The 13,583-nt window shown below is 42.7% G+C and overlaps 1 protein-coding gene across 5 annotated transcripts in view; it reads left to right on the forward strand.

Moving 5' to 3' along the window:
* The window catches only part of glrbb (glycine receptor, beta b), a 291,220-nt gene that overhangs the window by 184,499 nt on the left and 93,138 nt on the right, over positions 1–13,583 (forward strand). For all 5 annotated transcript variants that reach the window (XM_086010500.1, XM_086010490.1, XM_086010459.1 and 2 more), the window contains one exon: positions 683–1,008. In XM_086010500.1, coding sequence (XP_085866626.1) covers positions 683–1,008 — 326 coding nt within the window. The remainder of the gene's footprint in view (positions 1–682; positions 1,009–13,583) is intronic.

Genomic DNA, 13,583 nt, shown 5'->3' on the forward strand with positions numbered 1-13,583 from the left:
CCTGACAAACTGTATCACAGTATGGTATGGCAGCTGTAGCTACTATGACCGGAAAGCCCTGCAGCGGGTAGTCAAAACTGCCCAACGCATTACCGGCACCCGGCTACCGACCATAGAGCACATATACCAGAAACGCTGTTTACGGAGGTCACGGTCCATCATCAAAGACCCTACCCACCCCAGCCACAGTCTGTTAGCCCTCCTGCCATCTGGGAGACGCTACAGATGCATTCGCACCCGTACGACCAGATTTAGGAACAGCTTCTTTCCCAGGGCTGTCATCCTACTGAACTCCACAAATAAACTCTAAAGCCTGCACATCTGCTAATGCACTTTATTATGGTTATGTTTATGTTAATGTATTACAAGCCAAATGTATGTTGAATGTTTAAATGTTCTTAATCTAAATGTACACTGTCGGGAGCCGCAAGCCTACATTTCGTTGTACTGCACTTGTGCACTAACAATGACAATAAAAGTTGATTTGATTTGATTTGATTTATTCAGGGTGGTAATCGGGGCTAGACAGGCCGAAGGCTTCCCTGTGAGGCCTGGGGGAAGCACTCCTGCTCCTCCTGGCCCACAAGGAATTCTAAAAAAAAAAGCTGAGCTTAATTAACAAAGTATTTTCATTTCAATCCACCTATTGACGTTAATATTCCTGTTTGTTTGTTTCTCACAGGCATCTTCTCAGTGCTCAACTTGTCATCTGAGTGCATGTCACTTGCCGCCGAGCTGCCCAAGGTCTCCTATGTGAAAGCCATGGATATCTGGTTGATTGCTTGCCTCCTCTTTGGGTTTGCATCACTTGTAGAATATGCTGTTGTGCAGGTTATGTTGAACAGTCCACAAAAAATTGAAGCTGAAAGGGCTCGAATCCAAAAAAAACTCAAGGCCAAGGAGCAGGCCATTGCAGCTGAAGGGAAAGGATGTGGAAACTGGGTCAAACCGGCCTCTAAGAATACTGTTAATGGAACAGGCAGCCCTGTTCATATTAGCACTTTACAGGTAAGAAACTATGAGACTTGCTTTTAAGTATAGCCTGTTTACACTTTTCCTCACATTTTATGATTTCGACCACATTTTGTCTTAAAAGTCACGTAAGAGAGGATTGCTGTGTCATCATTATATCTGGATTTAAAACTTTTCTATGTGGGGGACCCACTGCAAATATTTACATGGCTCTGGGAACTTTCTGCTAACTTCTGAAAGATAGCGGTAGCTACCCAAAGCAAAACAGTGCTACAATATGATTATTATATTGATGTACATCAGAAACAATGTGCCAGCATGCCATCAAATACAGAAAACATAAAGTACACAGAATTCTCAGGAGATGGGTCATATCATCCAGCCTGAGGTAGATAGAAATCTGATAACCTTGTTGATCCCGCTCTGGTACATAGACCCCTGTTTGAAAATCCATGAGGAGTATTTCCTAAACTTATGCTTCCAGCAAGGAGCTTCATCTGCCGGAATCACACATTGGAAATTCGGATTTACACTTAAATGCCAGTATGTACTCCCAGTGAGTGAGGCTCCCTGGAAGCAGGAAGGTGGAAAATTACTCCGATGGTTTAAAAGGAGCAGAACAAATAGTTAAGCCCTGAAATTATGATTAATTAAAACCAATGCTGGAAACAAAGCGAGCCGCAAATTGGGCACATTGACCTCGGCATCAATTTCTCTCATGCACTCCCATCAAATGAGACTTGAGAGTCTTGTAACCTTGGGGCTGTAAGAACACAAGAACATAAGAAAATAGGAGCAGGAGTAGTGTAGAGATTAGGCCAATTAATAGCTTATCTCTAGTCTTTCAAATAATCAGGATCGACTGCAAACCAATATGGTGGGTATATTAATGGCCCAGAACTTCGGGTCTCCACGGGTGAGTACGCACAGGGTACTCACCCGTAAGCCCAATGGAAGTGCCGGTTTCCTGCATGTTTCCTGCATGCACTGTGCATGCGCGGGAAACCGGCACTTCCGTTCCCCTGAAAGCAGGGGTTAAGAGGTCGAACGCGTGCCCAGGAGAGGCTGCGCGTGCGCATCGAACTTGCGTTTATTTTTACAGGGTTTCCCGGGAGGGTAAGTCTCCAGAAGTTACACATTTAAAAAGCAGTCGTAAGGCCTACTTTTTACAAGGTAAGTGGTGAATTAATTATAATTAAAACATTTTTTCTACAAGTTTATTATTTTGAAACACTTCAAAGCAAGGTAAGTTTATTTTTAGCCCCGTTAGAAAATAAAATAATTTTTTTCAAAAATTTAAATTATTGTTTAAAATAGTTATTTCATGTCATTTATAGTTTATTTAAAAAATGTGATTTATTTGAAGATTTAGTGATGTTTTGGGGCCCAAAGTATTTATAAGTTTTGACAGCTCTTCCTGTCAAGCTTATGGAGCATTCCCTGCTCCGATTGGCTCCCCATGGCCCAAGTGATCCCAGGGGACGCATCGAACTAACTGCGCCCCTGGGATATGCAAGCACTGCGCGCCGGCAGCTGGAGCAGGCCCAGGATCGGAATCCCACGGGGGCCCACAGCTCAACGGCCGGCGCGCAAGGTAAGTGCAGGTCGGGGGCTTACACCCGCGGGAAGCCCCCGACCCAAATTTCTGGGCCAATGTGTTTAATCAGAATTTAAGGAGGAATATAACACATTAGTTATACAGCAAAAACATACACCCATTACAAGCAGCTGGTACCGGTCCCGCTCGGACAGATGGCTGGTGTGCGTGAACAGTTCTTCTGGCCCCTCTCTCTCATCTGGAACCTTAGAGTTGGTGAACATGGGATCACTCTCAAAACAGTGTTCGAACAGCCCAACTTCTCTTTGGCTCTCCCCTCCACCGTCTGTGTGGGTAAGCACTCAGGGTGTTACTTTTATTCTCTTTTTAGGGGTGGGCCTGAGGCCAAATTATTGACAAGACCATTTAACCTATAGAGGTTCCCCATAAACCTCATCACCCAATGGGGCATCGGGTTCTTCGTCTCAATTCTTGGATGAAAGCCCTCCTCAAAAGGGGTCCCATGACCTCATCCAATTTGTCTTATTGTTTAATCTTTCTGAAGGTTCTTCCTTTGGAATTCATGTCTTTTCTCGCTTTGTCCCTGTCCTCCCTGGCATAGCAATTATAAGGCCTGACCTCATACCCATTTAATCAGGAGGCCCAAGTCAGAGCTGTCCCACTTCAGCCAGTCGTTATCTCAATTTCATCTAGCAAACAGCCTCATCCTCCAGATGGATACCTTAACCTCCTCAATTTCCTTTCATTCTATGTCTTTTATCCTAATTAACTTTTAATTATCCTTACAATTGGTTTTGTTAAGCTAACTCCAATTCCTACCTTAGCATTATATCATGGTTATTAGTAATAATAGAAGAAATGTAGGCACTGAGCCTTGGTTGGTCAAATGAAAGATACATAACAACCTTCCTAGCACACAGACAACGGACAGCTAGCCAGGAAATAAGGTCATATGTGACCGTCATACTGCAGAATGCTATAACATCCTCAGAGAACCAAAACACAAGCAAATTCTAAGCATTTATCTAATTATTCTACTGCTAATCTGAAGAGACATTTTGTCTCCAGTTCTAATACAATCATGTAAACACAGCATTATTCGCATCACAATTTTGTTCGCATAACCATATACATTTTGGATACCCATGATTTCTAACAGTAGGCCATATGGCCTCTAGAGCCTGTTCCGCCATTCAGTAAGATCACGGCTGAACTTTTACATCAACTCCACTTTCCCGCCCTATTTCCATATCCATGGATTCCCTTGGCGCCCAAACATCTATCGATCTCTGTCTTGAATATACTCAACGACTATTCTGTTAGATTCAGGAGATAGTCCTGTCATAGTGGATTGGCGGTTAGGATCAGATCAGCCATGATCTTATTGAATGGCGGAGCAGGCTCAAGGGGCCAATTGGCCTACTCCTGCTCCTATTTCTTATGTTCTTATGAGCATCCACAGCCCTCTGGGGTAGAGAATTCTAAAAATTCACCACCCTCTTGAGTGAAGAAATTCCACCTCATCTCAGTCCTAAATGGCTGACCCCTTATTCTGAGACTGTGACCCCTGGTTCTAGACTCTCCAGCCAGGGGAAACATCCTCACTGCATCTACCCTGTCAAGCCCTCTAAGAATTTTATGCATTTCAATGAGATCAATCCTCATTCTTCTAAATTCCAGAGAATATAGACCCATTTTACTCAATCTCTCCTCATAGGACAACCCTCTCATCCCAGGAATCAATCTGGTGAACCTTCGTTTCACCCCTCTAAGGCAAGCATATCCTTCCTCAGATAAGGAAACCAAAACTGGACAAAGTACTCCAGGTGTGGTCTCACTAAAGTCCTATATAATTGCAGCAAGACTTCCTTACTCTTATCTTATACTGCAACCCCCTTGCAATAAAGGCTAACATACCATTTGCCTTCCTAATTGCTTGCTGTACCTGCCTGTTAACTTTCTGCAATTCGTGTACAAGGGCACCCCAATCCCTCTGAATCCCAACATTTACTAGTAGTCCCTCACCTTTTAAAAAATATTCTGCTTTTCCATTCTTCCTACCAGAGTGGATAATTTCACACTTCCCCACATTATATTCCAACTGCTACCTTCTTGCCCAATCACTTAGCCAGTCTATATCTCTTTGCAGCCTCTTTATGTCGCCCTTACACCTTAATTTTCCACCTAGCTTTGTATCATCTGCAAACTTGGATATATTACACTTGGTCACTCCATCTAAGTCATTGATATAGATTGTAAATAGCTGTAGCCCAAACACTGATCCTTGCGTCACTCCACTAGTTACATCCTGCCAACCTGAAAAATGAACGGTTTATTCCTACTCTGTGTTTTCTATCCATTAACCAATCCTCAATCCATGCTAATATATTACTCCCAATTCCATGAGCCCTAATCTTCTGTAGCAACCTATTGTGTGGCACCTTATGGAATACCTTCTGAAAATCCAAATACAACACATCCACTGGTTCCCCCTGCTAGTTACACCCTCAAAAATCTCTTAATCGATTTGTCACTTTCATAAATCCGTGTTAACTCTACCTAAACATATTGGCCCAGAAATTCAGGTCGGGGGCTTCCCGCGGGTGCAAGCCCCCGATCTGCACTTACCTTGCGTGCCGGCCGTTGAGCTGTAGGGCCCTGTGGAATTCCGATCTGGGGCCTGGTCCAGCTGCCGGCGCACAGTGCTTGCGTATCCCAGGGGCGCAGTTAGTTCGATGCGTCCCCTGGGATCATGTGGGCCATGGGGAGCCAATCAGAGCAGGGAATGCTCCATTCATAAGTCTGACAGGAAGTGCTGTCAAGACTTATAAATACTACGGCCCCAAAATAGCACTAAACCTTCAAATAATTTTTTTTAAAACATCACATTTTTTAAATAAACTATAAATTACACGAAATAACTATTTTAAACAATAATTTAAATTTTTGAAAAAAATAATTTTATATTCTAACGGAGCTAAAAATAAACTTACCTTGCTTTAAAGTATTTAAAAATAATAAACCTGTGGAAAAAATGTTTTAATTTTAATTAATTCACCACTTACCTTGTAAAAAGCAGGTCTTACGCCTACTTTTTACATTTCTAAATTCTGCAGGCTTACGTTCCCGGAGAAACTTGTAAAAAAAAAACTAAGTTTGATGCACACACGCAGCCTCCCCCGCACACGCGTTCGACCTCTGAACCTTTTTGTTCAGAGGAACGGAAGTGCCGGTTTCCCGCGCATGCGCAGTGCATGCAGGAAACCGGCACTTCCATCGGGCCTACGGGTGAGTAATCAATGCGTACTCACCCGTGGAGACCTGAATTTCTGGGCCATTGTGATTTTCCAAGTGCCCTGTTACCACTTCCTTAATAATAGATTCTAGCATTTTCTCTACTTCTGATGTCAGGCTAACTAGCCTATTTTTCCCTGTTTTCTCTCTCCCTCTTTTCTTGAACAGCGGAGTTACATTTACTATCTTACAATCCACAGGGACTGTTCTAGAATCTATGGAATTCTGGAAAATCAAAACCAGTGCATCCACTATCTCTGCAGCCACCTCGTTCAAAACCCTAGGATGTAGGCCATCAGGTCCAGGGGATTTATCGGCTTTAAATCCCATTAATTTCTCCAGTACTTTCTCTTTACTAATATTAATTACTTTAAGGTTCTCACTCTCATTAGACCCTTGGTTCCCCACACTTTTCTGATATGTCCTTTGTATCTTCTACTGTGAAGACAGACACAAAATATTTGTTTAATATCTCTGCCATTTCCTTATTCCCAATTATAATTTCTCCTGTCTCTGCCTCTCAGGGACCCACATTTATTTTCGCTAATCCCTTTTTGCATAGTTGTAAAAGCTCTTACAATTTGTTTTTATATTTCTTGCTAGTTTATTCTCATAATCTACTTAATCCCTCTTTTATCACTTTCTTGGTCATCCTGTGCTGATTTTTAAAACCCTCCCAATCCTCAGGCTTACTACTCTTTTGGCAACTTACTCTTTAAGCCTCTTCTTTTAATCTAATACTATCCTTAACTTCTCTAGTTAGCCACGGTTGTACCACTTTTCCAGTAGTGTTTTATTCCTCAAGGGAATGTATATTCGTTGAGAATTATGAATTGTTAACCGATAAGTTGGCTGATATCTATAGTACAGCACTGTTGCTTGATACTCTTCAACACATTAAATAGAATTTTCATTTGGATAGCACTTTACCACATATGTTGAAGTTATTTTGAAGTACCATCACTATTGTTTTGTAGAAAGATGTGATGACCATTTTGCATGCAGCTGGCTCACATAAATTGCAATGAGATGAATGCCCAGTAAATTTTTTATTTTGATAATGTTGGTTGAGGGAAGAGTGTTGGCCAGGTCACCTCCCTGCTTTTCCTTGAATAGTACCACTGGACCTCGGCTTATTGACTCATCCAACAATGCAGCACTCTCTTAACATGGCACTGGAGTGTCAGCCTAAATTATGTCCTGGAGTTGGGATTGATTACACAGACTTCTGAATCAGAAGTGAAAGAGCTACCAACTGAGCCCAGCTGACACTTCTTAGAATTGATGTCCTTGATGTTAACCTCCACCCCCTCCCCAATGGGCAGTAAAGGGTCGGGGAGGGGTTAAAATACTAAAAATTGAGAGCGTTCCCGGCTGCCATAATGTTTACACTGGTGATTCAGGCCCTGGGCGAGGGTCCCACTAAAAGCAGATGGAGCCGCCTTAAGATTCAAAAGTCACGGCCCGGTGATGACTTTGGCGCCGTGACTTAAATTTAATGTCCTCGCAAGGGGAGTCTTGTGGGCAGCAGCAACAAGGCGGGAGGAGCCGACTGGCTGTAAAGGCATAGGTAAGTTTGTAAACTTTGTCTTTCTTTGAACTCATTTTGTCCCAGGAGGAGAGGCGTGCTGCCTGTTAACCCCTTAAAGAGTTCTTGGGCCTCCCCAGACCCGGCTTTCCCCACGATCATCGAGGAATCCACAGCACTGGCTTCCCCATGATCTTTGGGGATTCCTTAGCATCAGCCTGCCCTGATTGATCAGTGGAAAAAAAACCCGGCCTCTCCCTGCCACTGCAGTTCGAGGAACTTCCCTTCAGCCACTGACTGCCGAGCAAGTGTTCCCTTGGAACATAGAAACATAGAAGATAGGAGCAGGAGTAGGCCATCTAGCCCCTCGAGACTGTTCCGCCATTTAATGAGATCATGGCTGATTATCCAAATTCAGTACCCTGTCCCTGCTTTCTCCCCATATCCCTTGATCCCTTTAGCCTTAAGAAATATATCTAAATCCTTCTTGAATATATTTAATGAATTGGCCTCAACTGCCTTGTGTGGTAGAGAATTCCACAGGTTCAGCACGCTCTGGGTGAAGAAATTCCTCCTCAGCTCAGTCCTAAATGGCTTACCACTTATCCTTAGGCTGTGACCCCTGGTTCTGGATTCCCCCGCCATCAGGAATATCCTTCCTGCCTCTAGTCTAGTCCTGTTAGAATTTTATAAGTTTCAATGAGATCCCCTCTCATTCATCTAAACTCTAGCGAATATAAGCCTAATCGACCCAATTTCTCCTCATACGTCATTCCTGCCATCCCAGGTATCAGTCTGGTGAATCTTCACTGCACTCTCTCCATGGCAAGAACATCCTTCCTCAGATAAGGTGACCAAAACTGCACACAATACTCAAGATGTGGTCTCACCAAGGCCCTGTACAACTGCAGCAAGACATCCTTGCTCCTGCACTCGAATCCTCTCACTTTGAAGGCCAACATACCATTTACCTTCTTAACCGCCTGCTGCACCTGCATGCTTAACTTCAGCGACTGGTGCACAAGGTCACCCAGGTCTCATTGCCCTTCCCCTTTTCCCAATCTATTGCCGTTCAGATAATAATCTGTCTTCCTTTTTTTGCCACCGAAGTGGATAACCTCGCATTTATCCACATTATACTGCATTTGCTATGCATCTGCCCAATCACCCAACCTGTCCAAATCACACTGGAGTTTCTCTGCATCCTCCTCACAGCACACACGCCCACCCAGCTTTGTGTCATCTGCAAACTTGGAGATATTACATCTAGTTCCCTCGCCTAGATCATTTATATATATTGGGCCAGTAATTCCGGTCCCAACGCGTGAGTACGGACGGTGTACTCATGCGTGGGCCCGTTGGAAGTGCCGGATTCCAGCATGCACAGCGCATGCGTGGGAAACCGGCATTTCCTCTCCATCGAACTAAGGGGTTAAGAGGTCCAACGCGTGCGCGCAGGACTCTGCGCGCACGCGTTGAACTTCCTTCGTTTAGACAGGTTTGCGCGTGTGCAAGGGCCTGGACTTTTTGGAAATGAAAAAAGGAGGCGTAAGCAGTGGATTTTTGAAGGTAAGTGGTGTATTATTTAAAATTATTACATTTTTTCCACAGCTTCATTGTTTTTAAGGACTTTACAATAAGGTAAGTTTATTTTTAGACCCGAATTCGTAAAAAAAAAAATTTTTCAAAAATTTTATTAATTGTTTTAAATAGTTTTTTAAAGTTATTTACAGTATAGTTTATTTAATTATTGGGATGTTTTTTAAAATTTTACTTAAAGTTAAACTAGTCTTTTGGGCGCCCGTACTTTTCATGAGTTTGACAGTCTTTACTATCAAACTCATGAATGAGTTTCCCCTCCCTTGATTGGCTGCAGAGTGCTCACCTGATCCCAGCCGGCACATCGCACTAACTACGCCGCTGGATCAGGTAAGCACATCGCGCCGACATCTGAACTGGGCCAGTGACAGGAAATGCGAGCAGGCCCAGGCTTCAGATGTCAGCGCGCAGGGTGAGTGCAGATCGGGGGCTTGCACGCGTGGCAAGCACCTGATCCTAGTGAATAGCTGAGGTCCTAGCACCGATCCCTGCGGTACCCCACTAGCACCTGCCACTCGGAAAAAGACCCGTTTATTCCAACTCTTTGCTTCCTGTCTGCCAACCAGTTCTCTATCCAAGACTGTACCTGACTCCCAATCCTGGGGAACTCCTGCATCAGTCAAATTTAAGCACCCGCCCGCTGGCCAGGTTGTCAATCTGCCCAGGTGTCGGTTGGTACTCTGGAAATACTTACTCAAATGAGATCCTGCCAATCACCTCCACATCCCTGACCTGGGGGGGTTGATCGCCCACTACTGAGGACCCCACACCCTGCCCGCTCTCTAAAAATCGAGGTCAGTGTTTCTGCTACGCAATATCATTTTTATCAGAAAATCATGAAGCTAACATGTTGCTTGCAGCAATTCACTTGGAATTTCCACAAGGGTTTTCTGGCGGGTGATCAGCAGATTCCCTGGAGAAATGGCTGAAAGAGCTAGAATTAATAATTTCCACCATTTCTCCAAGAGTTCTGCTTACCTTTGCTGAAGTGACAGCAGGAGATTGGGAGAACCCTTTGGAAATTCAGAGCCATTTTTTGGCAAGAGGGATTTCATAAACTGATTTAATATTTTTATGAAAAGAGTTAAACCCACTGAAGGACAATCCATACAAAAGCTTGTTGCTCTTGGGTTAATAAGATTTAGCTCTTTTGCAAGATAAACAGTTTCTTGCATCATTTTTAATTGAGTATTTGTCAGTAGTTAACGTTTTTTAGATAGACATTTCCCAAACATTCCAGTAACTGCATCTTATTTTCTGCTCATTGTCAGGAAGGGCTTTATTCCACGTGAATAGCCATTTTTTGGAAGATAATAGACACTGGCAAATGCATTATCTTGTCAACACTGCATTTAAAGGAAGTAATGATTGACTGGTCCTTTACCAACAGATATCTCTGAATTGTCCATGGCTGTAGAAGTTATAAAATGGTACTTTGATTCAATAGAACCTAGCAAACTAATATAGAGCAGGCCCTAGATATACCTCCTCCATTTTAACTAATATGTTGAAGAATTACTGCAGATCTAGCGAGAAGATTAAGAACCAGTTCTTAGTGGCCCAGTGGTGTTATTTCATAAAGTCCTCAATTGTTTATGGAACCCCATTGGCCTTTTTTGCAGCATTTGTATTTTGGACCTTCTGAATATGTCCAAACGCTCCTCCTTAAGGAGAATCTTATCTCGTAAAATCATAAAAACAAAACGTTGATTTAAATCGAACCAACTCTGTAACAATCACACATTTAATACTTCCAAAGTTTAGCTAAAAGTCGGACAAGACTGTGCTATGAACTTGCCCCCAGCCAGAGTTTTCAAATTCTTATTTAGATTATTCTAATTCAATTACATTCAATTGTATTAAATTATTTGCTTCAGATGTTTGTGTTTTCATTTAGCTGGAGGTCATGTATTTCACGTCACATGATGTTTTAGATTAAGTGTAAGTTTCACTTAAAGAAATCATTATATAATTAGGCATTATTGTAACAAATCCTAATGTGCTTTAGATGATTTAATTAAATGTTTCTTTTTTCTTCAGGGAAGATCATTTCAGGATATCACTGATAAAAGCATTTCCCTGTTTTGTATCCCTCTAATATTTTAGCTTATTTATTATGAAAACTCTCAGTAATTCCTATGAATATCTTGTATATATAGAGAATATAAATTAATAATCAATTCCAAAATTATTAACAGTACAAACTCTACTCTGCTCAAACTCTTACCTCTTGTTGGCCTTATGCCCACTTTCACTGCAATGGGCCCATTTTAACTTCTTTCAAATGTTCTCTTAAGCATGAAGTTCCATGTGCCCGTTATATTCAGTCTTGTTAAATTAATGTTATACCTGTAGATGGTGCCCATTTTTCTCTTTGTACATTTGACAGAGGTCTTACATATTCTGATCTGTGATCATGCTAAAGTAGATTGAATCTGATACAAAGAGGCATCTATTGTATTATAAAGAGATCCTTCAGCACCCTGCAGTCTATTTGGAAAGAAGCTTTATGCAGCCATCTGTTATCATTAATGTATGAGCATCTGTAACCAATAGAAACATTTTGCTTTGATGTTTTGATGATATCATCAAATGAGTGTACTAAAGGACCCTTTAAAGGGAGTGTTCAGTCTACTGAAGTTAGTATTTGATGAAGATAGCCTCTAGTTACAGAGAGTAGTCTGGTTCTTATCTCAGCAGAATGTTGAATTGTGATGCTATCCACAGATAGGTGTACCATTAGACTGTTACAATGTGACTTCTTCCTTGTGAAAATTATATAATTCTATCTTTATTGCGATGTGAGGAATCTTGTTTTATATATTACACATAAATATGGTCTTGAGGCGTGCTGCTTTATAATCTAGTGATCGTTGCTGCATTAAAATCATGTTGTTTGTTCTGGCATCAGCTGCTCACTGTTGTAGCACATTTTCTCCATCATTGCTCACCAGACCACAAAACTTTGCTAGTTTTTTTGTACCTCTTACACAGGCCCCCTGAAGTTGCACAGATGCTAATATCTGACCTCCTACCACAGACTTACAGTTTCAGCCGTGCAATGCGATCTCAAAAGTGACCCACTGTCCCAACCCCTATATTATGTTCCCAGCCAATGCTACATCCCCCAGCTTCATATTCATTGCAAAACCACACAAAGCTCACAGATCGCAAATAAAATTTGACAATGATACTAGGTGAAGGCCAAGAAATCACTAAGATTGTAAAGGTTAAAAGAGAAGTAGTAATTAGGTGATTCTAAGCTTGGGTTTTAAAAGGCTGAAGTTTGTAGGGGGTATACGAGACTGAAGGTGGTCAGGAATTTCTCTGAGAAAGAATGAGTTGGAATAAGAGACAGACAATCAGATATATTTTTGAAGACTCAATTTGTGGAGGGGCGTCTCACTGGACTGGAGTACAGATGGAAGAATCAAGCATGGAGATCTGTATGTAGGGAGTAGCATTTGGAGGAAATGCATCTCAGGAGATAGCAGGCACACAGCCTGTGATTTTCAGACCATTGAAATGTATTAATGATCAGAAAATTTGAGTGAGACACACTGATCTCTGCCTAGTCCTCACTCCCATACCCTAAGAGCAGAGTCTCTGGACGGGATTTTGCTTACCTCGGCAGATCTGGGGCGGGTGATGTTGCTGGCGGGTCACACCCCCGCTGCTGGCTCCATCCTGCTGCCTAAAATTAATTTACGTTGATAGGGCTTGTTAAGCCAGCCCAGCCCATTTCCTGGGCCAATTAGAGGAAGCGGGTCTGGTGACGTCATTCATGACACATCATCAGCCGGTTTCCTTAAAGGGACCATGACCAACTTTCTTTTGACATTTGTGCAGTCAGTGTTCTACAGCATTGAGGTGCTGCAAACACGAGCAATGACTGCACAGATGGGTGGAAGACACTTCCCCAGGAGACCAAAACAGCATAGACAGGCTGGTGGAATGGGAGATACGTGGCAGATGAAATTTAATGCAGAAAAGTGTGAAGTGATACATTATAGTAGGAAGAATGAGGAGAGGCAATATAAACTAAAGGGTACAATTCTAAAGGGGGTGCATGAACAGAGAGACCTGGGTGGATATGTGCACAAATCATTGAATATGGCAGGGCAGGTTGAGAAAGCGGTTAAAAAAGCATAAGGGATCCTGGGCTTCATAAATATGGGATAGAGTGCAAAAGCAAGGAAGGTGTTTATAAAACACTGGTTCGGCCTCAACTGGAGTATTGTGTCCAATTCTGGGCACCACACTTTAGGAAGGATGGGAAGGCCTTAGAGAGGGTGCAAGAAAGATTTACAAGAATGGTTCCAAGGATGAGGGACTTCAGTTACGTGGATAGACTGGAGAAGCTGGGGTTGTTCTCACTGACTGCACCCACATGGCTTTGCGGGCACTGCATTACAATCCTGAGGTCTTCCCTAACCGCAAAGGCTACCACTCACTTAATGTGCAGTTGGCGTGCGACCACAGACAGCGAATCCTCAATGTGAATGCCCAATGTCCTGGCAGCAGCCACGATGGCTTCATCCTGTGCCAGCACTCTTCGAGCCGCCACATCAAGCTCGATGCTGCCTATTCGGAGACAAGGTATATCCGCTCTCCACCTGGCTCATGACTCCC

Source organism: Somniosus microcephalus, chromosome 2 (assembly GCF_052327205.1).
Source record: "Somniosus microcephalus isolate GS21.2 chromosome 2, FLI_Smic_1.0, whole genome shotgun sequence".
NCBI lineage: Eukaryota > Metazoa > Chordata > Chondrichthyes > Squaliformes > Somniosidae > Somniosus > Somniosus microcephalus.